This window comes from Protomyctophum bolini (genome assembly GCF_963924005.1).
Source record: "Protomyctophum bolini genome assembly, chromosome: 8".
NCBI classification, from domain to species: domain Eukaryota; kingdom Metazoa; phylum Chordata; class Actinopteri; order Myctophiformes; family Myctophidae; genus Protomyctophum; species Protomyctophum bolini.
In genome coordinates this window covers 25,080,123-25,105,505 of record NC_137869.1, presented here as the reverse complement: position 1 = coordinate 25,105,505, position 25,383 = coordinate 25,080,123, and the positions used below count along the sequence as shown (strand labels likewise).

At 46.1% G+C, this 25,383-nt stretch overlaps 1 protein-coding gene across 10 annotated transcripts in view; it reads left to right on the top strand.

Moving 5' to 3' along the window:
- usp24 (ubiquitin specific peptidase 24) overlaps positions 1-20,517 on the top strand; it is a 70,650-nt gene extending 50,133 nt beyond the window's left edge. For all 10 annotated transcript variants that reach the window (XM_080770996.1, XM_080770995.1, XM_080770993.1 and 7 more), the window contains 24 exons: positions 68-193; positions 480-578; positions 905-987; positions 1,104-1,245; positions 1,492-1,611; positions 2,400-2,614; positions 10,538-10,662; positions 10,781-10,922; positions 11,023-11,173; positions 11,631-11,726; positions 11,850-11,953; positions 12,073-12,186; positions 13,446-13,653; positions 13,771-13,860; positions 14,070-14,172; positions 14,257-14,378; positions 15,768-15,881; positions 16,169-16,234; positions 16,762-16,828; positions 17,077-17,155; positions 17,626-17,701; positions 17,820-17,906; positions 18,309-18,419; positions 19,028-20,517. In XM_080770996.1, the coding sequence (XP_080627122.1) occupies positions 68-193; positions 480-578; positions 905-987; positions 1,104-1,245; positions 1,492-1,611; positions 2,400-2,614; positions 10,538-10,662; positions 10,781-10,922; positions 11,023-11,173; positions 11,631-11,726; positions 11,850-11,953; positions 12,073-12,186; positions 13,446-13,653; positions 13,771-13,860; positions 14,070-14,172; positions 14,257-14,378; positions 15,768-15,881; positions 16,169-16,234; positions 16,762-16,828; positions 17,077-17,155; positions 17,626-17,701; positions 17,820-17,906; positions 18,309-18,419; positions 19,028-19,090 (2,703 nt within the window). In that variant the 3' untranslated portion in view covers positions 19,091-20,517. The remainder of the gene's footprint in view (positions 1-67; positions 194-479; positions 579-904; positions 988-1,103; positions 1,246-1,491; positions 1,612-2,399; positions 2,615-10,537; positions 10,663-10,780; positions 10,923-11,022; positions 11,174-11,630; positions 11,727-11,849; positions 11,954-12,072; positions 12,187-13,445; positions 13,654-13,770; positions 13,861-14,069; positions 14,173-14,256; positions 14,379-15,767; positions 15,882-16,168; positions 16,235-16,761; positions 16,829-17,076; positions 17,156-17,625; positions 17,702-17,819; positions 17,907-18,308; positions 18,420-19,027) is intronic.
- The last annotated feature ends 4,866 nt before the right edge of the window (positions 20,518-25,383 follow it).

Here is a 25,383-nt window from a genome sequence, read left to right as displayed (position 1 = left end):
AATATACTGTACTTGGAATATGGAAATTACTTAAAATGCCCATCCCTACTTTGTATGAAACCCACAGGCGTTCCTGTCCATCGAGGACGACACAGAGCAGCCGGAGGAGAGCGTGTTCTGCCAGGTGCAGTCTCTGTTCGGTCATCTGATGGAGAGCAAACTGCAGTACTACGTGCCTGAGAACTTCTGGAAGGTGCCGTAACTGTGTCTGTGTCTGTGTCTGTGACTGTGTCTGTGTCTGTGTCTGTGCGTGACTGTGTGCCATATTATTATGAGATCCTAGGTTGATGTCTTGATGATACAAACCTAGTTAATTATTTTACAGAAATTCTGCTAAACATTATAAAAACAAACAAATATTTAATATATTTACATGTGTGTTTTTATTATATATTTATAGATTAGATTTTAGGGGGGTTTTTTGGCCACTGGAAGTGCTTGTTTAGTTTCAGGGTGTAATATGGTGTTGTGTGTTGCAGATCTTCAAGATGTGGAACAAGGAGTTGTATGTAAGAGAACAGCAAGATGCTTATGAGTTCTTCACCAGCCTGGTAGACCAGCTAGATGAACACCTAAAGGTAATCTCTCTCTCTCTTTGCCTTTTCGGCTTCGTGATGTAAAATTACTGGCATATTTAATAATTGTTTCTTAGAAAAGAAAGTAAAATTGCGCCACGGTGCGGGAAATTTTCAAAGATTTTTCAACATGGAAACATTTACAGGTTATTGTGACAGGTCTACACACACACACACACACACACACACACACACACACACACACACATTCTCTCTCTAGTCTCTGTCACGCTCATACGGTCTACTAACTACTCATTCCACCAGATAAGTACATAGATCCTTTCATCAGTTAATGATGTGCTTATTAAAATGACTTCTTGCCCCTGCAGAAAATTGGCCGGGAACAAATCTTCAAAAACACGTTCCAGGGAATATTTTCTGACCAGAAGATTTGCAAAGACTGTCCTCACCGGTGAGCCCCAGATGAACCCTCAGTTCAAATTCCAAAAAAATGAGTGCTAAACATGGATGACTTCTTTGGGACAAGGCTGCCATTTGAACCGTGGTTCTTGTGTCCTTGTACTACAGGTATGAGCGTGAGGAAACCTTCATGGCCTTAAACCTGGGTGTGACTTCCTGCCAGAGTCTAGAGATCTCCTTGGACCAGTTTGTCAGAGGGGAGGTGCTGGAGGGCAGCAATGCCTATTACTGTGAGAAATGCAAAGAGAAGGTCAGTGTCTGCAACGCCACCCAAAATATATTTGACCACGGACCCTCCATCTGAACATTTTTGTTAAAATAAAAGCACAACACTTTTTTAAATACAATAAAATAAATATATATATTTCTTTCATTATTCGTTAACTTTTAGTGTATGTATGTGCAAAGTCATAGTTTGATAATGATTATGTTGTGTGTGTGTGTGTGTGTGTGTGTGTGTGTGTGTGTGTGTGTGTGTGTGTGTGCGTGCGTGCAGAGGACCACTGTGAAGAGGACGTGCATTAAGTCGCTGCCCAACGTTCTTTGCATCCACCTCATGCGCTTTGGCTTCGACTGGGAGAGCGGGCGCTCCATCAAATATGATGAACAGATCAGGGTAGGACACGCTCACGCACTGTTACAATCCCCACTGTTCATTTATCCAGAGTCACTGAAAACATACAAATGTAACTAAATGGACCCGTAAGGGTCCAGTATACGTTCAGGTAAAAATGGATAAATATACGATGAGATGTGATATACTTTATTAATCCCCGAAATCAAATTGAGGCATTACAGCAGCATAATGTGGTAAAATAAATAATCCATCGACAAGGCAAATGCATCACACACATGGCCATAATCACACAAGAACAGGGCCAACACAGAACCATATGCACTAATAAGGGTACTATAAGGGTTAAGAGTTCTGGCATTATGCAGTATGATGGCAGTTTACCTCTCACAGATTCTGAGCTGCGCTACTGAATCTGTCAGCAGGGCCATTCAGAACGTGTATACATTGTTGATAGTGGGAATGAAAACACAGGCGCACCACAGGAAGTGGAGGTCTGAGGGCGGGCCAAACAGACAACATCCTGTTCTACAAATTCAGAGGAAATTGGTTCCCAGATTGGATGACCGTCTGTACTGTTCCGAACATTGGATTTTAACAATATATCTAATCCTAATTACCTGTCTCTAATCTGCTTTGAGTCAAATGAGCAGTTGAGACAAAGAACCATCTAAGTCCATAATTTTTTTCCGACCCCTTCCGGAAAAGGCCTTTCTGTCCTTCGCTATAAGGCCTCTTAGCTATAATTTATACATTATGGATAATTATTATGGACTCAAATGGTTCTTGGTCTCGTTAAATATACAACAAAGACATTCTTTCCTTTGCAGTTCCCCTGGGTGTTGAACATGGAGCCCTACACCGTGTCTGGCATGGCCCGCCAGGACTGCAGCGGAGAGGCAGGCGAGGGCCGCTGCGACGGCGCCGGGGGAGGCTCCCCGAGGAAGAAGGTCACCATATCTGAGAACTACGAGCTGGTGGGAGTTGTAGTTCACAGCGGGCAGGCCCACGCCGGACATTACTACTCCTTCATAAAGGACAGACGGTAAGTCACTGGGTTTTTACAGCATGGCTCTTGCCTTCTACGAGAGGGTTTGTCTGTGACTGTCCGGAGATAATCTAAATAAAAGACACACACTTCAGCGCCTCAACTTTGTACACTGCCAGTAGGCCACAGAACACAGACGTACCTTCACTAATTTTGCGTCGCGTTATGAGTTTGTAGATCTGCTATTTTGTATGCTTTTGTGTGACGCTGTAGTATGATCAAGTAGGACGTTAATCGGCATATGGGCTCTGTTGTCATGGTTCCACTCCCCACAGACTTACCTTCAGAGCTATAGTATATATACATGCACAGACACACACACACACACACACACACACACACAGTATGTCACTCAGCATAGACAGACCTGGGGATATGGACTCGTTCCACCTATTATGGAAGTTGCATTGTTAACTTGCATGTCGTTCAACATACCCTCTCTTTGCCATCTCTCCCGACAAAAGGAGCAGAAAATATTCTTAATTATTACTATCCTTAGGAAACCGACCTTCAAATCGATGCCGTATTCATTCAGTTAGGATTAATCCCCTGTGTTGCTACAATGTTCTAGTTTCATTTCCCAGCAGTCATTCCAACTCTTTATTGTAAGGAACAATTAACTGGTAATTGATAATGTTAGCAGTCCGAACGTTTCGGGGGCTTAGACGACCTCCTTGGCTCATCATGAATGCAGCATTAGACTCCGTGTGGGCTCCTGGTTTCAGCCTCTAAGCATCTCCAGATGACTTATCTGGCTGTGGAAAACAAGAACACTATGAACTGGAATGTGGGAATACCACAAAATCAAATTGCTATGTTGTCTCCCTGCTCGTTGGGTTTCAGCTTGTTTCAGGTTCTATTTCGTCCCTGCTGACCGCCAGAGGCGGTGCTTTAAGCATGAATATGTCCTTCGCGCATGCGTCGTCGAGTGTTGTATACAAACAAAGTCAATTTTGACCCCGTGATGACCCGAAGTAGTCTATATCTTCCGGCAGTCTGCAGGGGATCAGTCTCTAATTTTTCTCGCGCGTCGTGGTGAGAAATTTGCACTGGGCTGCGAGGTATTGCTATGCAATACAATATGCAGCTACGGTGCCTGTACCTGGTCGCCGGTAGTTCTGTGACGGCGTGACTGCCTGTCGGAGTAGCGTTTGTTCGCCCTCCAGGAACTGCGACTATGGTTTTCTATCTCCTCGATGAATGGAGTTTATTTCGCGGATTCACGTGGACGCAGGAGCGTCCAATCTCTCTCGCCGGTAAGGAAGGCTAACCCCCCTCGGACGAAAGGTACGTTATCGTTTAAAGTGGTGCTATCCCCGCTAAACAGACGTCCAAATGATATGATATATATTTTTATCATGGCATAAACTCTTGTGAGTAGAGGCTGCGTTCGCGCCGCCTCCCTGCTCTGCATAAAAGTTTTTTTCGACTGTGAACGCTAACAGACGTTCAAATTATATGATTATTGTATCATGGCATAAACTCTTGTGAGTAGAGGCTGCGTTCGCGCCGCCTCCCTGCTCTGCATGTTTTGTTCAACTGTGAACGCTAGCGCTTATTATAAGCGACTATAAGACTTGCCGAAGGATAAGAACACTGTCATAATATTACCTTCGTTTGATAAACACGCTACTGTCAAGCTTTGGTTAGCCCCTGCTGATGGCAAGCATTGTCGCTACATACTCTCAGCAGTCGACATATAACTTATGACTTAAGTTAGTTAAGGCTAACCGGCATTTTCTGTTTGACAAGCCCCGCTGGCCAAAGCCATATACCAATATTGGCAGCATTCAAGCTTAACCGCTTTTGCGAATAGCTTGTATTCTTGTTGTTATTATTAGCCCGGTACAGGAGCAGCTACCTGCGTCCTCCCAGGGTATTGATGTTGCTACCAGTATAGTCTGTAGCTAAATAGCTATTGGTGTACATAGCCTGTCTGGTTGTTAACCCAGCTGGCCCCCAGCAGTGGGCCTAGCTGAAGCTGCTACCAGTATGTATTATTATACAGTATGATTTTATATTATTTTATTTTAATGTGAAGCACTTTGAGTTACATTTATGTATGAAAATGTGCTATATAAATAAAGTTTATTATTATTATGTCTGGAGCTCAAAGCTCCATTAACAGTTTTTGCATATACAGTGGGTGCAACTTGGTTTGTCCACCTGTAGGTCCCATTAACCCAGCTGGTCCCCAGCACAGGGTATCTGGCACTGCTGCCAGCGTAGCTCACAGCAGCTACCAGTAGTTTAAAGTTAAAGCTGTTTATGAACAGGCTATAGCTTGTCTTGTTTTTAGTAGCCCAGCTGGTCTCCAGCATAGATCTCTAACTGGCGCTGCTACCTGTAGTTGTAGCCCAAGCGCTTATTATACTATCTAAGATTAAAAAAAAAAAAGCTATCTGTGTATAGCTTGCTTTACTGTTTGTTGGCCCAGCTGGTACAGGGCAGGCAGCGTATGCGCTCCGCTCCTCCAGCATACGGCCAGCTTGATGTTACTTACTACTAATGTTTGTTAGCTCAAGCATTTATTAACAGCTATCGGTGTATAGCTTGTTCTGTTCTTAGCTGCAGCTGATACAGGCAGCGTACGCGCTCCCTTCCTTCGGCAGGTGGCCCCTATTGGTGGAGCTATCGGTTGTAGCCTTTTCTCCAAAACTAGCTTGTGTCGGTTTATTTAACCAAACTTCTGGCTGGGGTAGGCAGCGTTAGTGCTCCCTCCTCCCAGCATGAATGCGTAGTAGTGCACACTTGACTAGTGTATTGGAAGTGTCTTTTGTTTCGCTCTGGACTAGCAAACATAAATTACAATAGTCTGGTTGCCCTTTAACCACACTAATAATAATGCACTTGGAGTTTGGATAAATGTCATAGTGCTGGGATAAGCGTTCGCATAGGAAACACTACAGCTGCTACATAGCAGCGTCCAAACCTTGACTGGAGGCTACTTTATTATCATAATGTATAAGTAAGCCTCCGCCGGGGGTACAGGTAGCGTACGAGCTCCCCTCCCCCACCGCGACCATGCAGGTCGCACAGTCTATCTAACAGCAACATCTGTGTGCTGTTTCTATGATGCACTTTACATCTGGTTGAATCTCAAAGTGCTACAATGAGCATTTGCATAAAACGTAAATGCATGCTGCGGCAGGTATAGCAGCATTCAGTTTTTCGATTAAGTCATTAGATGCCGATCTAAGTTAAAGCCTCTGCTGGTACAGGCAGCGTCCGCGCTCCCTTCCGACAGCATACGGCCCCACCCCTAGCAACCAGTAGCGTCCGCGCCCTGGGCTAGTTGGGACTGGTGTGCACCGGCCGGCCCAAAGGAACCGGTGCCACCACAACGGAAAGTTCCCACTTTTGTACCTCGAAAGCCTCTGCTGGTACAGGCAGCGTACGCGCCTCCTCCCCCCAGCATACGGCCAACACCTAGCAACCAGCAGCGTCCGCGCCCTGGGTTAGTTGGGACTTGTGCGCACCGGCCGGTCCAGAGTAACCGGTGCCACCACAATGGAGAGCTCCCACTTTTGTACCTCGTATGAAGCTCTCCTTCAGCCGTGAGCCAACCTTGGTCCTGCCCCGTGTGCCAGGAGGAAAAGGTCTGACCGCTGGCTACAGCAGATCCGAGAGGGCTCAGCTATCTGCGGAGTTGGCCCACATGAGGTCCATGCTCACTTCGGATGACACCTAGGCACCTCGGAGGGTGCCGAAGCGCCTCCCTCTCTGATGCCACAGCTGACTCGAGGTTGATGTGCTCTCCCCGACAGCTTAAGCTATGCACTTCCATGACTATGAGGAAGATGCAGAAGGCAGTGCCTCCCAGGCATCAGAGCCAGCCTCCCACTTCTCAGCTCATGCGCATAGCCGTGGAACGCATACTAAAGCAGGCAGTCGGCTCCTCCAAGCGCCTACTGCAGACGCGGCTTTGCCGTCTTCGCCGTCCCCCACGCCTGTACCTGAGTCAGCTACAGGCCTGCCGGGCGGACGATCAGGGCTTTCTCCCATCTCTATACCGATGGCGAAATCCTGGCAGCCCTGCCCTGATTGAAAAAAGTGTCCTGAGACAACCCGTTACGACTTGACACTTTAATAGATTGGAACGCACAAGGCGATAAGGGCTGGCCTGGGTTACATGCCAGCCACCAAGCCTGTCACTGCATCCCTCATTGTGTTCTCCAACGAGGCCCGGCGGCGGAACGCTAGGTGACCTCGACCCCAGTACAGGAGCACAGGCAACCTGCTCACTGGGGCCTCCTTTTCACACCTAATAGTGGCAACGTTAATACTGGCTCAGCCACCTTGGGTGTATCACTGGAGGCATTGGCGTCATGTCCTCAGAGCACGGACGGCTGATGCCCATCGTATCTCTAGCCCGTCGCCAAGCCGGGTTTCCACAGTCAAGCTTGACTGATGAGACTAGGCCAACTCTCCGTAGTCTCCCTGAGGAGCCAGGAGCACTAGGTGGTTCAGCCGGGGCGAGAAGCGCCGGAGCGAACCATCCAGGTGGGGAAGACCAGGCTGCAGCTTGTAGGCCTACGACACATCACGCCTCCCAAAGGGCCGAGCTCCAACATTGATGAAATCATCTTGACTGCCCTCGGAGCTCACGTATCACCGCCGGCCCACACTAGAGGCCAGCGTGTTCCCTGGCGTCCCACGCAGGGACCTGACTGTGACATTCCGGGCTGTGCAGCGCCTTCTGACGCCAGCCCCCCATATCCGGCGGGTCAAAATGGCCATTATCAGCAACATGACGAGAGCCCTACTATCAGACCAGGAGTGATGTGTCCTCCTGCCCAAGGGCGCAACAGAGGCTGTATATCCTCAGTCACACTAAGGGAAGTCCGATCTACATACTTCCTTGTGACGCAAGACAGACGGGTGTCGACATGTCTTGAAGCTGATGGGACCCAACAGGTTTATGAAGTTCGTGCCAGTCTACTGGGCCGAACACGGCAATGTGCTGGAGCGGCAAGTGGTGTGCTCCGCTCTACAGCACTTCCTGCCGTATTTTTATTTAACCTTTATTTAACCAGTAAAAAAATCACATTGAGACTTGTGTGCACTTCCTGCCGTACAGGAGAGGCGAGCACATTCTCATACGTTCGGGCAACACCTCGATCGTGTATCACGTAAGTCATCGGGCAGGGCCACGTTTGCTTGGCTGCTGTAGGTGTCTATGGACCCCCTCCTGACTTGGGCAGCCTCCCCGCCCGATCAGCCTATAGGCAAGTTGTCTGAGTGGAGAGCGGGACTACATGGTAGGCTCTCCCTCCCATCGAAAGCTTCCATGAGGGGAGCGGTACCCCATCCAGTGGTGGTGAACACTAATCAGAGGCTACCCCGGCAGAGCGGAGGTGGACCTCCTCACCCTGGACCTCACTAACCTCCCTGGTTCTCCCTAACGGAGACACCCAGCCCACCGGGCCAGGACGCAAGGGTCCGACGGTTTCATAGAACCTGAACGCCACAAATGGCTGTCAGCCTGCTGGACTTCTTAGGCTTCCTGCCACATAGCCAGTATGAACGGAACGACCTACATCGTTCCTGACACACATGGCCCTAAGCAGACCACCGCCCACAGGGCACTATCCTTTTAAATGCGCACTGCCAGAGGCACTGCATATGCCTTGCCACTGCCTCTCTGATACGACCAGCGCCTCAGAGTTATTTAGGAGGGTCACACCATACTGCTGGTTGCCCCCCCCCCCCCCCCAGCCAAGAAGTACTTGGTCTCCAGACCCAGTCGGAGGACGCCATGGCGTCTCCCCGACAGAGGTCTCCCCAACTGGGAGGCGGTCGGATACGGCATTCAAATGCTCAACGCCCCCAACTGTGCGTTTGGCCACTGGCGGCCCTGAACCGCTGTGTGGAACCAGCCAGGCATGCCACCCTGAATTCAAGGGTGACATCCATGACATCCATCAGGCTACTGTACGATAACCGATGGAACCTATTTCCAACTGAGGCCAGAGCAAAGACCTAGTGCGCTGCTCTGCCTACCTGTCTGGAGTTCCGCAGTCCCTCCTAGACAAGGGCCGATCTCCTACTCTAAAAGCATAAGTAGGGGCAATATCATGTTGATATGCTAGAATCAATATTGCTGTAACGAAGCGTGGCCGTGAGCGGCACGTCCTGTCTGTTAGTGACTTGCGTTCGAAGCAAAGCTCAGACGGCCTGAGTGTCTCTGTGGCCGAACAGTGTTCCTCCTGAGGGTGCTGTCACATACACACCTCAACCAGCCTATACGGCTAGCATAGTTTTACCCTCCACCAGGAGAGTGGATGGACGAGCGGGACCTATTGCGCCCAGTGTGGGCCCTGAGAGCCGCTTGTTAGACCTGCCGAATGCTTTCGGCGGTCAGAATGGCTGTTCCGTTGTGACGATGGCCCTTTCAAAGGTAGCGCTCTCTCCAGACAGCGCCCGCCCCACACTATTGTGGATGCCATCAACCACGTTTATGGGGCGAGTGATCGTACCTTACCATTTGGCGTGAGGTGCCACTCTTAACGGGAGCGTCCCCACATCATGGGCTGCCCCGAGGGAAGTACCCCTGGAATGTATCTGTGCCGCTGCCTCATGGGCATCACAGCGAGTTGTCTGTTCCTCTGGGTGAGTGTTGCCACTCCCCACCCGCTGGACGTGGTCCTCTTACGAGAGTCCTCCAAGCCTACTCCTTATGGTTTGTGATCAGGATCCCTCGTGACTTGGCTGGCATAAGTCATTCATGCTTAAAGCACCGCCTCTGGCGGTCAGCAGGGACGAAATAGAACGATAGTTACGTATGTAACTACGGTTCTATGAGTCCCGAATGACCGCCAGAGGCACTCTGTCACTCAGAATCCTCGAGTTCGCGCGAGAAAATTCTGTAGAGACTGATCCCCTGCAGACTGCCGGAAGATATAGACTACTTCGGGTCATCACGGGGTCAAAATTGACTTTGTTTGTATACAACACTCGACGACGCATGCGCGAAGGACATATTCATGCTTAAAGCACCGCCTCTGGCGGTCATTCGGGACTCATAGAACCGTAGTTACATACGTAACTATCGTTTCAGTTTCTCATTCTATTTGACACCCATCTGAAAATATTTCATGCCAGGGAACCCCGGAAGAGAAGATTTATGTTTAAAAAAAAAGAAATCTAAATGATTCAATATATTTAAAAGAATATAGAAATTGTAAAAACTAAACTTTTTTTTACCTGGTAGAATTACTGTTTGATGAGCAGTAAGTCAGTTGTTATTATGGTGGGCACCTTTGAAAGGATGAATAAAAATGTTTTCTAGCTTATGAGCTTATAGCTTTTTTAAGCCTTCCCCAGTCTAAACATTAATAAAACAAAAATATGCACTCACACAAATATTCTCCTGTGATTTGGAGCACATGGATCACAAGTCGACCTTTGTCACATTTCATTCCATGCCTCCTGCAGTCTTTCCCATCGCTCACTGCTGTAAGCTATTTAATAAGTATAATCTCTTAAAATAAATTCTCCTGTGCTCCAGAAAGACTTGCGGTGCTGTGAGGACTGACCTTGATAGAGGCTCTTCCTCAGGCTCCAGGCTGTATAATGAGAGCAAATCCTGAGCTAGTCAAACTAGAAATGATCATTAGTTTCCTTCTGTTGGTTTTTGAGGGGCACCCTGCCAACGTCTGGCTTTCAGACATGGCATCATGTCTTATTGTCTTATTCATGCTCCCCCAAAAATCAGCAAGCCCCCCCCCCCCCCCCACTTGTGATGTCATATGGCAGGCAAGTCTATGGACTTTAAATGTTTAGGGTTTAGTTCGTTTTTTGGGGGGGGGGTTTTATGCAAGAGTTGTTACAACACCTCAGTCTCTCTTGTTTCTCCTTACACAAACCCTTCTCCTCTTTTTGTCCCTTATTCCATCTCTTCTCCCCCCTCTCTTCCAGGGGCAGTGCTCGGGGACGTTGGTACAAGTTCAATGACAACGTGGTGGAGGAGTTCGACATGAACGACGAGACTCTGGAATACGAATGCTTCGGAGGGGAGTACCGGCCCAAGGTCTATGACCAGTGTAAGTCACACATGTTGACGCTTATCCACTATCAAGGCAGCCAGCATTAAAGAGCGGCATCTGAGGAATTCCTTCTCTTACACAAAGTGTTGTGTGTTTGTGTTCAAACCGTTTACAGCCAACCCCTACCCAGACGTGCGGCGGAGGTACTGGAATGCCTACATGTTGTTCTACCAGAGGATCAGTGACCAGAACTCTCCTGTCCTTCCCAAAAAGAGCAGAGTCAGCGTCATGAGACAGGAAGCCGAGGACCTCACACTGTGAGTCAGCAACACACACAATGCTGATGCTAATTATGCGTGCAAAAAATAAACAACCACCACCTACTTGTTTAGTCTAAAGTTTACGTTCTCCCCTCAGGTCAGCCCCCTCCTCTCCCGATGTCTCTCCCCAGTCCTCCCCTCGGCCCCCCAGAGCCAATAATGACCGGCTCACTCTCCTGACCCGTCTGGTGCGGAAGGGAGAGAAGAAGGGCCTGTTTGTAGAGAAGATGCCTGCCAGCATCTACCAGGTACACTCACTGGCATCACGCAATTTATTTATTCATCCATTCATTCATTAATCCATTCATTCACTCATTCATTCATCCATTCATTCATTCATTTATTCACTCATTCATTAATCCATCCATTCATTCACTCATTCACTTTTTATTGTTTTTATTCCAGTGCATTTGAATGCCTCTTATGTATGTATTGCTTATGCTTGTTCCCAAGCAATCAACTATCCGTTCTGTTTACAAAAATAATATAATAATTGGCACACACAATCAAACAAGCACCCGTGTCCACCTACTGTATCCTGTGCTCTCATTGGCTGTAGCACGTCTCTGCTGTGGTGTGCAACGGTTCAGTTAGCCCATGGTTCGGTTTGAACCTCGCTTTTAGGATAATCGGGGCTAAAATCTTGTACAAATAGTTAGCATGAACGCCAAGTGATTGAAGTCTGTCCCCCTGTTCTGTTTGTAGATGGTGAGGGATGAGAACCTCAGGTTTATGAGGAACAGAGACGTCTACAACAGCGACTACTTCAGCTTCACGCTTTCCCTGGCCTCCGTCAATGCAGTAGGTGTTTGACCTGAATGTGTGGTCACACACATAGTATTGTGTGCATGTGTTTCAGCCAAAGTTGAAGCACCCAACGTGTGTGTGTGTGTGTGTGTGTGTGTGTGTGTGTCTTTGTTTCAGACAAAGTTGAAGCACCCAACCTATCAAGCCATGGCCAAAGAGAGTCTTCAGCTGGCTGTCCATTTCCTCTTCCATACGTACCTGCACACCAAAAAGAAGCTCCGGTACGCACGCACACACACTGTCGGTCATGATGGTCTGTCATTCCTCTCCTATCTTTGCATCTCATCCTCTCACTCTGTTTACCTAACCCCCCCCCCCCCCCCAACTCTCTTTCTCTCAGGGTTGACACAGAGGAGTGGATGGCCACAGTAGAGGTCCTGCTAACAAAGAGCAGCGAGGCGTGTCAGTGGATGACACAATACCTGGTCGGACCAGAGGGAAGAGAGATGACCAAGTTAGTACCGCTGTCACCACCACTTGTTGGCTAGAGGTGTAACGATACATTGTAAAGTAAACAGTGACTCTCTGGCAAATACATGGACATTGTATTTGAACACATTGACTGACATATATATTACGTCTGCGGCGTGTGGCATGGACCATTACAGTACTGTGGCTTCTAGTTTGACGTTGATGTTCATCCGCAGAGCATTTGATGGTTTCAGAAGTTTCACTGAAACCATCAGCACCACCATGCGTGTAGCGACAGACAGACTGTCAGTCAGTACCCAGCAGGACAGCACCAGCATGCGTGTAGCCATGCACACGTTAACACTGAGGGGGATTGATGGGCCGGGCACGGCTGACCGACTCCATGCTCATTGGCTGAAAGAGTAGGCTTGGCTCTGGAATGTAAACATGGCCCTGGCTGTGCCAGACAGTATAGTGTACCGCAAATTCCCCAAATAGTTTACCCCGAATGTGCGTGTGGTCGCGCGCGTCTAATATGTCGACTCTCCACTAATTACTTTTTAAAAGTCTGCTCTAAGATGCAACAGTATACTCCTGCCACCCACACACACCACACAATGTTTTTGTTTTGGGGTGGGGGGAGGTCTCAGGGGTTGTAGAAGTGGTCTCGCAACGTTCTCATTTTTAGGTACAAACCAGCAAGCACAACAACTGTGTTCTGGGGAAATAACGGCGTATGTGTAAAGCCCAGTCAGTCCACAGTCCACACCAATGATGTGCAACGCAACGAGTTGTAACTTGCAACCACTTGCAATAGAATCCCCAAACTTTGTTGACCTGCATGCCAAGCTAAAAAGATAGTTTTCTGTGTTCCTGTCACTTATACAATTCTACAGAAACTCTGACATCCAAAGATGACTAATGTCTACAGCAGTTATTCTTAAACATTTTTATTTCAAGGACCCCCAGTTTAATATGAATTAGGCATCAGGCCCCAAATTGATACCATGCTTATGGTTAATGCTTTGACCCCACTCTATACTGTAATTCAACTCTGAGAGTGTATAAATGGACCCATATGGATCCATTTGTACATTCTCGTAGACCTGTAAGTGTCCATTTACTTGTGTGTACAACAAATACATGAATTAGTCTTATACATGGCTTGCCCTATATAATGTCCGTTGCATTGACGCATGTCTTCAACGAACAGCAGCAGCCAATGAGCTGTTCAACAAACACTAGTGAACTCTAGGGAGTTTAATGCCTTGCGCTGTGTTTGTGTTCCTCCTATCCTCCCAGGGTGTGCCTGTTGGAGTGCAGCGTCAGGGAGGTGAGGATCGTAGTGGCGTCCATCCTCGAGAAGACACTGGAGAGTGCACTTCAATTCGGAGACCCCGGATTGGACAACCTGACAGACGCCCTGCTCTCCTTATTGGACAAAGACGTGCCCGAGAACGTCAAAAATTGCTCACAATACTTCAGCCTCTTCAGCAACTTTGCCCAGAGGGTAATTCCTGCATCCAAGTGTGACACATATCTTGTGTGCAATACATTATTGGCTAATTTCTGGTATGTATATATTGCCCCTATTGTTTGTAAGATGTTGGAATGATTTCTCTTCCAGGGTTTCAGTTCTTGTCAGCTCTTGTTGAAACACTCTGCTTATCGTCGGATGCTCATCTTCCTGCTGGGACCTAACAGACAGAACAACCAGGTGAGACTGACAGCTAATGGGAGGAGCTTGTGTAACGGACTTCTTTTAGTAGTCAATGAAACGAACAGGAACCTCAGGAGACAGTTTATTCTGTAGGAACAGACAAATAAGACACTATTTGTTGTTGGAACTGGACCACTGCATATCCCCAGACTGTCTCACGGAATCCACTCATTAATTGAACACTTTTGTCTATGGATTTATTGCAGAACCGGCGCTGGAGTCCAGCCCAGGCCCGGGAGTTCCTGCACCTGCACAGCACTCTGGCCCTCATCACCCTGAACTCTGACCTCAAGATGCAGCAGACACAGAGTGAGACACACTCTGGATAGATTCTCTTGAGACATGCCAACGCATGAATTTTTGTTTCATTTTCCAATTAATTCTGTTCCACAGCTGCAGGTGCTGCGTTTAAGCCGAGTGTGGGCAGTGTGCCATCCTCATGCACTCTTCTACCACTCCACACGGATGTGCAGGCCTCTCTCTTCACTGCAGAGGGACAGCCTTACCTGCTCGAGGTGGGACACACACAAACACACACACACACACACACACACACACATCTCATCAAGTGGTTCTTAGGAATTTTTGGTCATGGTAAAGTAAAATGTTTAGTAAAAGGCAATGTTACTGTTTATGGTAATTTATCGTTTATTTGATACATTTGGTTGAATTGAATGAAAATGAATAGTACAATAGAACAGTAAATCTAAGTTGGGTCTAGAGGTCAAGGCATACTTTGGTTAGACATAGCATGTGGATTAAGGTTGGTGAGGGGTGCATTAAAACGACCGGATTAAGGTTGGTGAGGGGTGCATTAAGACGACCTGATTAAGGTTGGTGAGGGGTGCATTAAAACGACCGGATTAAGGTTGGTGAGGGGTGCATTAAAACGACCGGATTAAGGTTGGTGAGGGGTGCATTAAAACGACCTGATTAAGGTTGGTGAGGGGTGCATTAACACATTCTGTACAAAACACGTCTGGAAACGTCATAAGGATCAGAAACGAGTAATACCTTAGACGTCTGTGGACGTCCTAGCGACGTCCAAACGACGCGGGGCGAGATAATAATATTCAGAATTATTCCTTCTTTTTTTTTTGGCATTTCGCTTTTCGCTTGCCGTATGCTAACGCTCTGTGCAAATATTAGCTTGTCATTGACTCCCATGTTAGCGCGGCGGAAAGAATGACTCGTATCTCCTCATCCAGGGCGCTCTCCGTGGTGATGAATGGATCGATATGCTGGCGCTGCATTTCTGCTCCTCATCCGTCTCTCCCGCAAAATATGAACGCTTTTTGGAGTTTATATAAATATATTAAGATGATCGGGGATTATGAGCTCACTTTGTCAAGTCAATTTTTTTAAGAAAGTATTTCCGGTTCATGGCTTTCAGAGTAAAAGCGATCAGACTACTCTGGCACTATAGCGGCCTTTATTTTGATGCACGTTGGCGTACTCAATGTGTTAAGACGACCTGATTAAGGTTGGTGAGGGGTGCATTAAAACGACCGGATTAAGGTTGGTGAGGGGTGCATTAAAATGACCGGATTAAGGTTGGTGAGCGGTGCATTAAAACGACCGGATTAAGGTTGGTGAGGGGTGCATTAAAACGACCGGATTAAGGTTGGTGAGGGGTGCATTAAAACGACCGGATTAAGGTTGGTGAGGGGTGCATTAAGACGACCGGATTAAGGTTGGTGAGGGGTGCATTAAGACGACCGGATTAAGGTTGGTGAGTTAAGGGTTGGGAGAGGGTTACGGTTAGGTTTAGGTGTGCTGCCCCATGGGAGGTGAGGGTTTGAGATAGGTTGTAAGACTAATGACTGGTCTAACCGATGACTAGTCTAAACTGCGTACTGCACCCTTTCGTCCTACCCTACTCTGACCTACGTGTGTATGTGCAGGTGCTGTGTTCCATGCGTGAGCTGTCGGGTCCTCTGTCTCTGCTGATAGAGATGGTGACGTACTGCTCCTTCTGCAACGAGCCCTTCTCCCTGGGTTTCCTGCACTTACTCAAGGTCAGAACTGAAAATGCCTTTCCTGCATGGTTCTAGTTTGTCCAACCATGTCGGACAGCCGAGTGTTGGGATCATAAATGTATCTTATCATCGGGCTCATTGGCTCTTGTCTCTCGGGTCGGTGCTTTAACAAAGGGCCACAGCCATGAACGTTGCATGCCATGTACATCGTGGGCACTGTCTTACCCACACGTTACACTCAGTTCTACGTATACTATTAAAATGCCAGAACAAAGCAGACAAATTATTTTATGCATCTTTATTTTTTTTATCTCTTTGAACTGTAGTCCCAGCTAGAGTCGGCTCCCCCTCATGAACTAAAGAACGTCTTTCTAATGCTTCAGGAGCTGCTGGTGAGTACCTTTAACCCCAATACGTTGGTAACCAATGTATTAAACAACAACATATTCGGGTGGCCATAGCTGAGTGTTTAGTGAGCCTACCTGGGGCGCCAGAGCCCCTGGTTGTCCCAGGTACGATGCCAGGCCAGTCCAGCAATGTGTCCCCGAGCAAGACTCTTAACACCAAATTGCTACCCGAGTGCAGTAAATTGGTCCTAGTTGTTATAGGATGGATAAATGCAGAGGACGAATGTGCACATATATACAGTGATGAAAAACACCCCCAAGGATTACATTGCAGCTACAAAGCTACAGTCTACCATTCATTTTCTAATTGAAGCCAGCGACATGAAGGTACAAAGCGACGTCCAACGTTTATATTACTTTACATTTTATTTGCTCAGACGCACGCTTGATGATGTCAATGAGTTCACCAGATGCACTGCATCACTTTGTAGCTTTGTATCCTTTTATCAGTGTGAACTTGTGAAGGCAGCATTGTTTAATTGGGTTAATTTACTTTTGTATTTTCCTTTCAGGTCATTGAAGACCCTCTTCAAACTCAGAGATTGAAGTATGCCTTTGAGTCAGAGAAAGGCCTGTTAGGTAGGATGCTTTGTTCTTCAGTATCTGTATCTGTGTACCAGTAAAGGAGAGCAGGCAAAGCCTCATGTCTGATGAGATTAATATCAAATGTCTAAATATTGAATCAAGCAACTTGAAAACTTTCTGTGGGTTCACTTTCACTGCAGTCAGAGTAGACTTGAAAGTACAATTTAAGTGGGTAGTGAAATTTGAACTGTATTTACTAATAGAAACAAATGTATTGACTGTCTGCTCTTCTTCTTCTACAGCTTTAATGCACCAGAGCAACAATGTGGACAGCAGTCGCTGCTACCAGTGTGTCAAGTTCCTAGTCACACTGGCCCAGAAGTGAGTCTCTTTATATTATACAACAAAGATATGCACAGATGTGTTTCGGTGTCGAGCCTTCTTGAAGGCTTCTAGAAGGCTGGCAATTCTTTGTTTTATACATTGAGTGTTGTTGAGCCATGCACCTGTTTGCATGTAGTTGTGCTCATCTTGCTTCTACTTTGAAGCTTACATTATAGACCATCACCTCTTTTTACTAGTGCAAGCAAAAATACTTCTAGGGAAAAAAGATTCTCCATCTCACGACAAAGAGAATTGATCTTCAAGCCGTTGTTGGCTTAAGCTTGATGATCAGTTGTCTTTGGTAAGCGTCTTCATCATGCAATGGATTATAAATCACACTTCAAGGTTGCATACTAATAGGAATAGAACTCCTTTTTGCACAAAGGCCTTCACTGTTTTGACAGATGTAATGAATATCAATTAATGTTAAAGCAAACTGTATATTCTGTATTGTTTTGCCCCGCCAGGTGTGTCCCAGCTAAAGATTACTTTAAGGATCTGTCGGGTCATTGGAGCTGGGCAGTGCAGTGGTTACAGAAAAAGGCGAGTCTTACGAAACGTGACGCAAAGTTAACGCATCGTCTTTCAAAAGCTCTGTCGTACTCTTAAGAGGGCCTGTGTAACATCTTGTCTGTGTAGTGACACTTCCTCTTCCTCTCAGATGTCAGAACATTACTGGACTCCACAGAGCAACGTCTCCAATGAGACGTCTACCAATAAAACCTTCCAGCGCACTATCTCAGCACAGGTATGCACACACACACACACACACACGTTTTTCCTGTTTAGAGGATTTCTTTGGGGGCGTCACCTCCAAGACATATTTCAGTCGCCCCCAAAGGAAAAGTACCAACGGCAACATTATAAGAATTGTGACTAAAATGTAGCCTATCCAAGAAAGACTACACTAGGATTGTAGCCAGTCTCCTGACCTTCTGAATGTTTTATGACACCCTAATCCCCACATAAGTACCACAAAAAAACACACAACATTCTGAGGGTCTGTGTGTGTGTGTGTGTGTGTGTGTGTGTGTGTGTGTGTGTGTGTGTGTGTGTGTGTGTGTGTGTGTGTGTGTGTGTGTGTGTGTGTGTGTGTGTGTGTGTGTGTGTGTGTGTGTGTGTGTGTGTGTGTGTGTGTGTGTGTGTGTAGGATACCCTGGCCTACGCCACAGCGTTGCTGAATGAGAAGGAACAGTCTGGCAGCAGTAATGGCTCCGACGGTAGCCCCGCCAATGACAACGCAGACCGCAGCCTCCGACAGGTAAAGAGCAGCCATCATATTGTTGCTGACGGGCTGAATCCCTGTCTCCATATTTGTTTTTGTAAATTAATGCCCCCACGTGATCATACTAGAGCGTCATACAAATGCATATATTTCTTTTAATCCTGAAAAGTTACGGTTTTGGACGATATTACAGTACAGGTTCATTCTACAGAATGTAAGCCCTCTGTTCTTTCTGCTGCCAAGTTGTCACTCACTTCATGTGCATTGAGACTCATCATGCCGGCATTTACAGAAGCAGTACATGTAAAACGCGTTCACGGAAATGATGTGGTGAAATAGTATATCCCCGTTCTCACTGCAGAATGTACTGTAGTGCATACTGTTATTTTAGACACAAAAAGCCTCTTTCTTTGTTCATTATTCATGGTTACTGATGGGTCATATTACTGGTTCTCTCTCGCTCTCTCTCTGTTTCTGTGGAACAAGCTCACCATTGCAGACTCCCAATTTGTCGCCGTAATCTGAAATTCAACCACATCAGACTCCACCTATTGCTTTTGTGTGACGTTGTAGTATGATCAAGTTGGACATTCATTTAATAATTAAAATTATTATTATTATTATTAATTTGTAATTTCCCCCAGGGTTCAGAATCTCCGATGATGCTGGGTGACTCGAAGAGCGATTTAGAAGATGTGGACCCCTAGTTTTCCTCCAACCTGGCAACCAAATCCCTCCAATGGAGAGGCCTCGCAGCTCCCCGGCAGCCAGTACGAAAAAAAAGAAAAAGAAAAAAAAAGACTGCACTTCACCACCTCTGATTGGTCAGGACATTTTTATGACTTCTAGGACAAGCAGCCAATCGAAACACTTAATAATGGAGGCGGATCATTATTATCGGATGCAGGAAAGGCTGACGATGGTGTGTGTGTGCGGGAAAGTGGAAGAAGCTTCCATACCTGATGGATGAGCTACGTTTATCCTTTTATTCATTCATTCACTCTGAATGAGCAGAAGATTCTGACGACGAGGGGTTGTGTTTTAACAAAAGTTTGTCTGTTTTTCCTCATTACTTGCCAATGTAACTACCGCAGACATCTTCATATTGTAAAGACTTGTTCCATAATGTGTAATATGAAAAATGTTAGATAATATTTTAAAGCCTTCTGTGCTCTCCTCCACAGCCACCTAAATTGCAAAAAGAAAAGAAAAAAAACACACACACACAATGGGTGGCGTTATCTGCTCTTAGGGGAATTTTGCATACAGCAGTGTGTGTGTGTGTGTGTGTACGTGCACGGTCGGGAACACCTACAGTACACACACACACGGACACAGACACACACATAGACACAAACAGGCTTCGCTGGGGTTTTTTAAGTATGCACTTTATAGTCCAACCCAGTCATGTGATGTACAGCAGCACTGGTCAGTTCCTCTGGGGACTGAGGAAGTCCCGCCTCCTCCTCACATACATGTATGTCTCCCCTTCCTTTTTTTGTTTGTTGGATCAAACAATGTTTTCAGTGCCACGTAATGCAGTCAGCCACACCTCGGACTGTGACTGTATCCATTTCCCTGTTCGACTACAGTGTGTTACACATCGGAGTGCTGTCCCTACACATGGTAGACACGGGGCCCCATAAACCTGGGGGCCCCCCGAACAGACCCGGAAAGAGCTGTGCGGGTGCCGGCACTCTTCCCCTGCACCCCACACTCGAGTTCCAGCAAGATGAGCAGCTGATTTTCTGGATTTTATGCTCTGTTTGGTTGGGTTTTCTTTTTTTTCCGGGTGGGGGTGGGGGGGTTATGTTATTTGTGGTCTCGGAAAAGTCTTTGGAAAAGGTAGTTTCTTGGGGTTTAAGAATTCATGCCTTATGCAAGAAAAGCTGCTCTGTGCGTGCGCGGATGCAATGTGCTCGTGCAGAGCCAAACTGGTGAGGGCATTCAGTGCCAACCGGAGGGGAACTCAGGAGCTTGTTTTATATTTTGTTGGTGCCAACCCAATGCGCTCACACACACACACACACACACACAAATAAACTATGCTACTGTATAACCTCTGTAGATGTAGATCACATGCAAGCAAATGCATGTACACACTAACTCGCGCATAAAGAACCAGTCCTCTCTTCACTCTGTGCATTATTAGGTTTTGATTTGCCAACTGAGTTTCTTCCTTTGTTTTTGTTTGTGTTATTGCTTTGCCTTTTGCTTTTGTCTGCCTTTGGAAAGAAAACACACACAGGGGCGTGACCCGACCCATTAGCCCGAGTTCCACCTGACAATTATTGACAGTTTGACACCAAATCATCATCATCCCACGCCAACTATCGGGAGACCTTAAGTGCCTTAACCTCCCGATTGTCCCTCACATCAAAGTCACTCTGGAGTCCGGTCTGCCACCCATCGTACGTACCTGTCACTAGGACAACTGCCTCTCACAGGAGAGGTTAAGGTGTAGCTGCCCTAGCCTGACTACAGCACTGAGCCCATCTTCTCACCTGGCCATTCACCAACCCTACATTATAGGGCTCTCTCTCATCCTTTTCTCATCTCCTGCTAGTCCTAAAATAAATAATAGATGACTTTCCCCCTGTGTGTTGCGTGCCAAGGACTGTAGGAATGTACTTGTTGGTATTTACCTGGATTCTGTGTGTATCTATCTAAACGGGGCATAGCTGGACAGGACAGGGTTGTTGTTTTTTTGATGGTGGTTAAAATGCTGCTTCTCTTCATGTAGCTTAGACTTAAAGCAGACACATTGTAGTGTAGATTCACTGAATTATGCTAACCTGGCCCGATTGGGGGAAAAGCCACAAGGGCTGACACTCGGAAGTTCCCGCAGACAATCGCCTTGTTTAGTGTTAGGCCCCGAATGTTAACATTGCTTTAGCATTCTGAGCTGCTAAGGTTCTTCAATCTTCTGCGTGGCACCGATCGGTCCACGCCGCAGACGAAGCCAGCTCAGCATATTCAGCTCTCAGCTTTAACAGTTTAATGTTTACAATGTTGGGACCTATACTTGGCAAATATTTCTATTTTTTGGGGCTGGAGATAGACATGAAGTCCATTTGCTTTAGGGCTCCTGTTGCGTCCTGCGTGTCTTCAGCGCTGCCGCTTCCTTCGAGCGTGAGGAAAGTTGAGCCCGACTTATACTTCTATCGTATGACGGCGTCCATTGCCCGAAACATTATTCCGCCATCTTGCGCTGGGCTTGGGATCATTTTTGTGATTCCGGTTCATTAGGCCTGACGGCGAAGAAAGAAAAAAAAACCTTCGCTCTGAAAGAATATATACCCATTCAAAGATTTGTGCCACATTTGTACGATTAAAAAAAAATAGCGGACCTACAAATTCATAGCGCGCCAGTCGGTGGCGCGCTATGAGCTTGTAGATCTGCTATTTTTCAATAGCTAAAGCATAGCATAATGCTAACACCAAAAGGGGTTCCCGCCCAAAATGGGTTAACGATTCTCTCTTAACGGTCCGATTCCTTAACGGTTCCCTTACACATGGACCCTTACAGGTCTATAACTGAAACCAATTTGTTTCCATTAGTACACTTGTCAGAGTTATGGTGGTCCTTGAAATTAAAAAGGTTTGAGAACCACCCGTATTGTAATTGTATAGCAGACCCCGAGTCCACAAATGGTAACGTACAACAAAAGTATATAAAAAGAGTCTTCATAAGACACCCCCCAGCCCCAACTCCCACTCTTATCTCACTAAAGTTCTGAATGTGACCCTGGCTGCTCCCTGACATTCGCATGCGTGACAGCGAAGCGGCAGAGGAGTGTGTATCGTGACAGTGTTGTTCCGGTGGTGGAGGAGGGTAAACCAACCTCCGATGTGTTGTTTGCTGTGTGAACTCTTCTCATTCGTGCTCATCTTCCTGCGCCTCCTTCTCTGTGGCTAGTCATGTGCTCTCAAATGGGACTCTGTATGTGTGCGTGTGTGTACTGTATGTGTGTGTGTCGCTTGAGAGAAGGTGGTGGAGGGGGTCCCTGCTAGCTAGTAACTACCTACGGTGGGGCCAGGACCAGAGGAACCTGTGAGATTGGGCATGGTTGGCCCAGAGCCTCTCCCATGTTCGCCCCTCCACAGCACCTGTAGTCCTTTTTAAAAGACTTGCAATCAAATCTTTTCTTTTTATCAGTGGGGATGCAGGGAGGGAGCTAAGGGTGTAATTGCATGGGTGGGGGTGGGAGGGGGGGGGGCTCCGTATATGGGTTTTTACTCTGTCACTCAACTTTGGAAAAATTCACATCTGAAAGTCAAACCCTGCCTACGGCAGGATTCTGTAATGCATGTTAAAAAACCCTGTTTTAATTTGTACATCAGAGTTTGATTATGGGGAAATTTGATATAAAATAAACTGGAATGCACAGCCTTTTGTAAACATGGAGTTTCTTTCTAATATATAGTCAGGTATTTCAGTATTTAACCGGCAACAGTGCAGTACCTGTTATCAGAGTACAGTACTTAAAGCTGATGTAACTTTCCTATTCTAGCCCGGATTTGAACCTGAAGGTTTCCTAAATTCCTGCACAAGTCCTGCATTTTTACCATTGAGCTAATAGACTAGACTAGAGGGTATGCGCATGACATCATCATCATACCCGGAGGTTATGGAATGCCTACTGAGTGGCAAAAAACTACCTTCTGGCCTTGACATCCCATAACAGAATCTGATCTGATTGCAATAAACGTTCAATTCACTTTGCCACTCACCTTATGCATGCGCATACCCTTTATAGAGCCTGCCTGCTTGCTCAGGGGATGAATTGAATCTTGACAATCGGGTCAAAATTGGTGTCAGATCCTGTGTATGTGAGACATGACCTTTGACACAATCTAAATGTCTCAATAGAATAGAGCAAGAGCAGGTACAACATCAAACCACATATCCATGTTGTAGCTGTCGGGCAGAAACCTTGTATCTCTCTGCTTTTTATGTTTTGTTTTGGTCATTTAATGCAGTACTTCATACAGAAAGAGTGACGCTTTGGTGTGACGCTGTAGTGTGATCAAGGCGGGGCGTTCATTTACAAAAAGTTTGGGGTTTCTGCCTGACTGCAACGATATGTGTGCCTCAGTGTCAAAAGCCTTGTATGCATTGGTGTTTTTGGCAGCAAATTTTAGTTTTAGTCATCGTCTCTTGAATAGTTTTCATTTTTTTCTAGTCACATTTTAGTCACCTGGAATGTTTGTCTAGTTTTAGTCGACTAAATATAAGATTTTAGTCTACTAAATCTGCAGTTGATTTAGTCGACTAAAATGTATTTTGGCAGGCCTTAATGCCGTCGTAATGACTGTTCATACACGCGTCACAGCGCGACGCATTGTGAGCTTGTAGATCGGCTATTTTCAGCATGCAACCAACTGTAAAATGACTTGTACTCTGTACTCTTGACTCTTTTCCTCTACTTTTTATTTGTTGACGAAATTGTCAGTATATTTAGTTTTAGTCATCATAGCTTAGTTTTTATTTAGTTTCCATTTAGTTTTCGTCAGTGGAAAAGGGTAGTCGACGAAAAATGTTTGTCTTAGTTTTAGTCGATGAAATCAACACTGCGTGTGTGTGTGTGTGTGTGTGTGTGTGTGTGTGTGTGACTGCGAGTAGCACTAGTGTCTGATGCTGCGGCTGCTTAGTCATCAGAGCAGCTGGTGTGTATCCGGTCTGTCGCTCAGCATCACTTACTGGATGTCCTTGAGTATTCATAGCTCACTGAAACTGCTCATTCTTTTATTTATTTATTATTAATTAATTTTTATCCCACGATTTTGCAACCCAGTTTTTTCACCCAGTGCCAATTATCTAATGTAATCCTGGGCGCTACACTTCCTCTGCCAACCTGGGGGAGCAGCGGACTGACCTCGTGCCTCCTTCTATGCATGAGGAGTCCAAGCTGCTTCTTTTCTTGCTCATTCTTAACCACATGAACCCAGCGTCCCTTTTCTGGGGATGAACATTTGGTGAAAACAGCAGATATACAAGCTCACATCCTGTCACATTGCACCGTGTTCATATGAAGAACAAACTATTATGTAGGGCAGTGGTTTTCAATCCTTTTCGTCTCCAGGTCCATTATTTATTCTGCATTTGAGCCACAGACCACCATTTGATGAGATTTAGCCTTGCTGACCCAAAACTAGAGAATGTGTCCACATTTCCATGCTGTATTGATGTTGGTACCATAGGAGAGATAACAGGCAAACGATCAAAATAACAATTCTTCTACATTCTCTAATTGTGTAGACTTTGTGTAAATTAACTTAAAGGACAACTTTAGCTTTTTTTCAACCAAGGTTCATGTTTTAGGTTTAGGTTTACTTTCTCTAATAACAACCTAAAACATGAACCTTGGTTGAAAAAAAACTAAAGTTGTCCTTTTTAAGTGAATGCAGATTAAACTCTTGAAGGTGTAAAATAAAACCAAATGAAAGTGTCCATTTGGTTTAATTTTACACTCTATAAGGGTCCATTTGGTTTAATTTTACACTCTATAAGGGTCCATTTGGTTTAATTTTACACTCTATAAGGGTCCATTTGGTTTAATTTTACACTCTATAAGGGTCCATTTGGTTTAATTTTACACTCAAGAGTTAAAGATCTATAAGGATCCATTTGGTTACCTCACACTGACGGACATCCCTTCCTTTTTCATTGTATGTATTTTAGATTTTTTCTGGAGATGTGCGTGCTTCCTGCCGTATCCTATCTCCATTTGGTTACCAACCCTCCATTTAGCTGGGCCACCTGGAACCCCCTCAAGGACCACTGGTGTTCCCCGGATCACTGGTTGAGAACCACTGATGTAGGGCATAGGCCTTCAACAGTATTGCCCTTGATGTGTGGGCCCAGGATGTCGGAACCTTGGAGACACAGCGCTACAATCTGTTAACGTCCAACCGGAAGGACCACAAGACACCTCAGCCTGGGACAGGATATAAAATATAGAGCGATCATGTCATTGACACACTTTCTGATATTTAC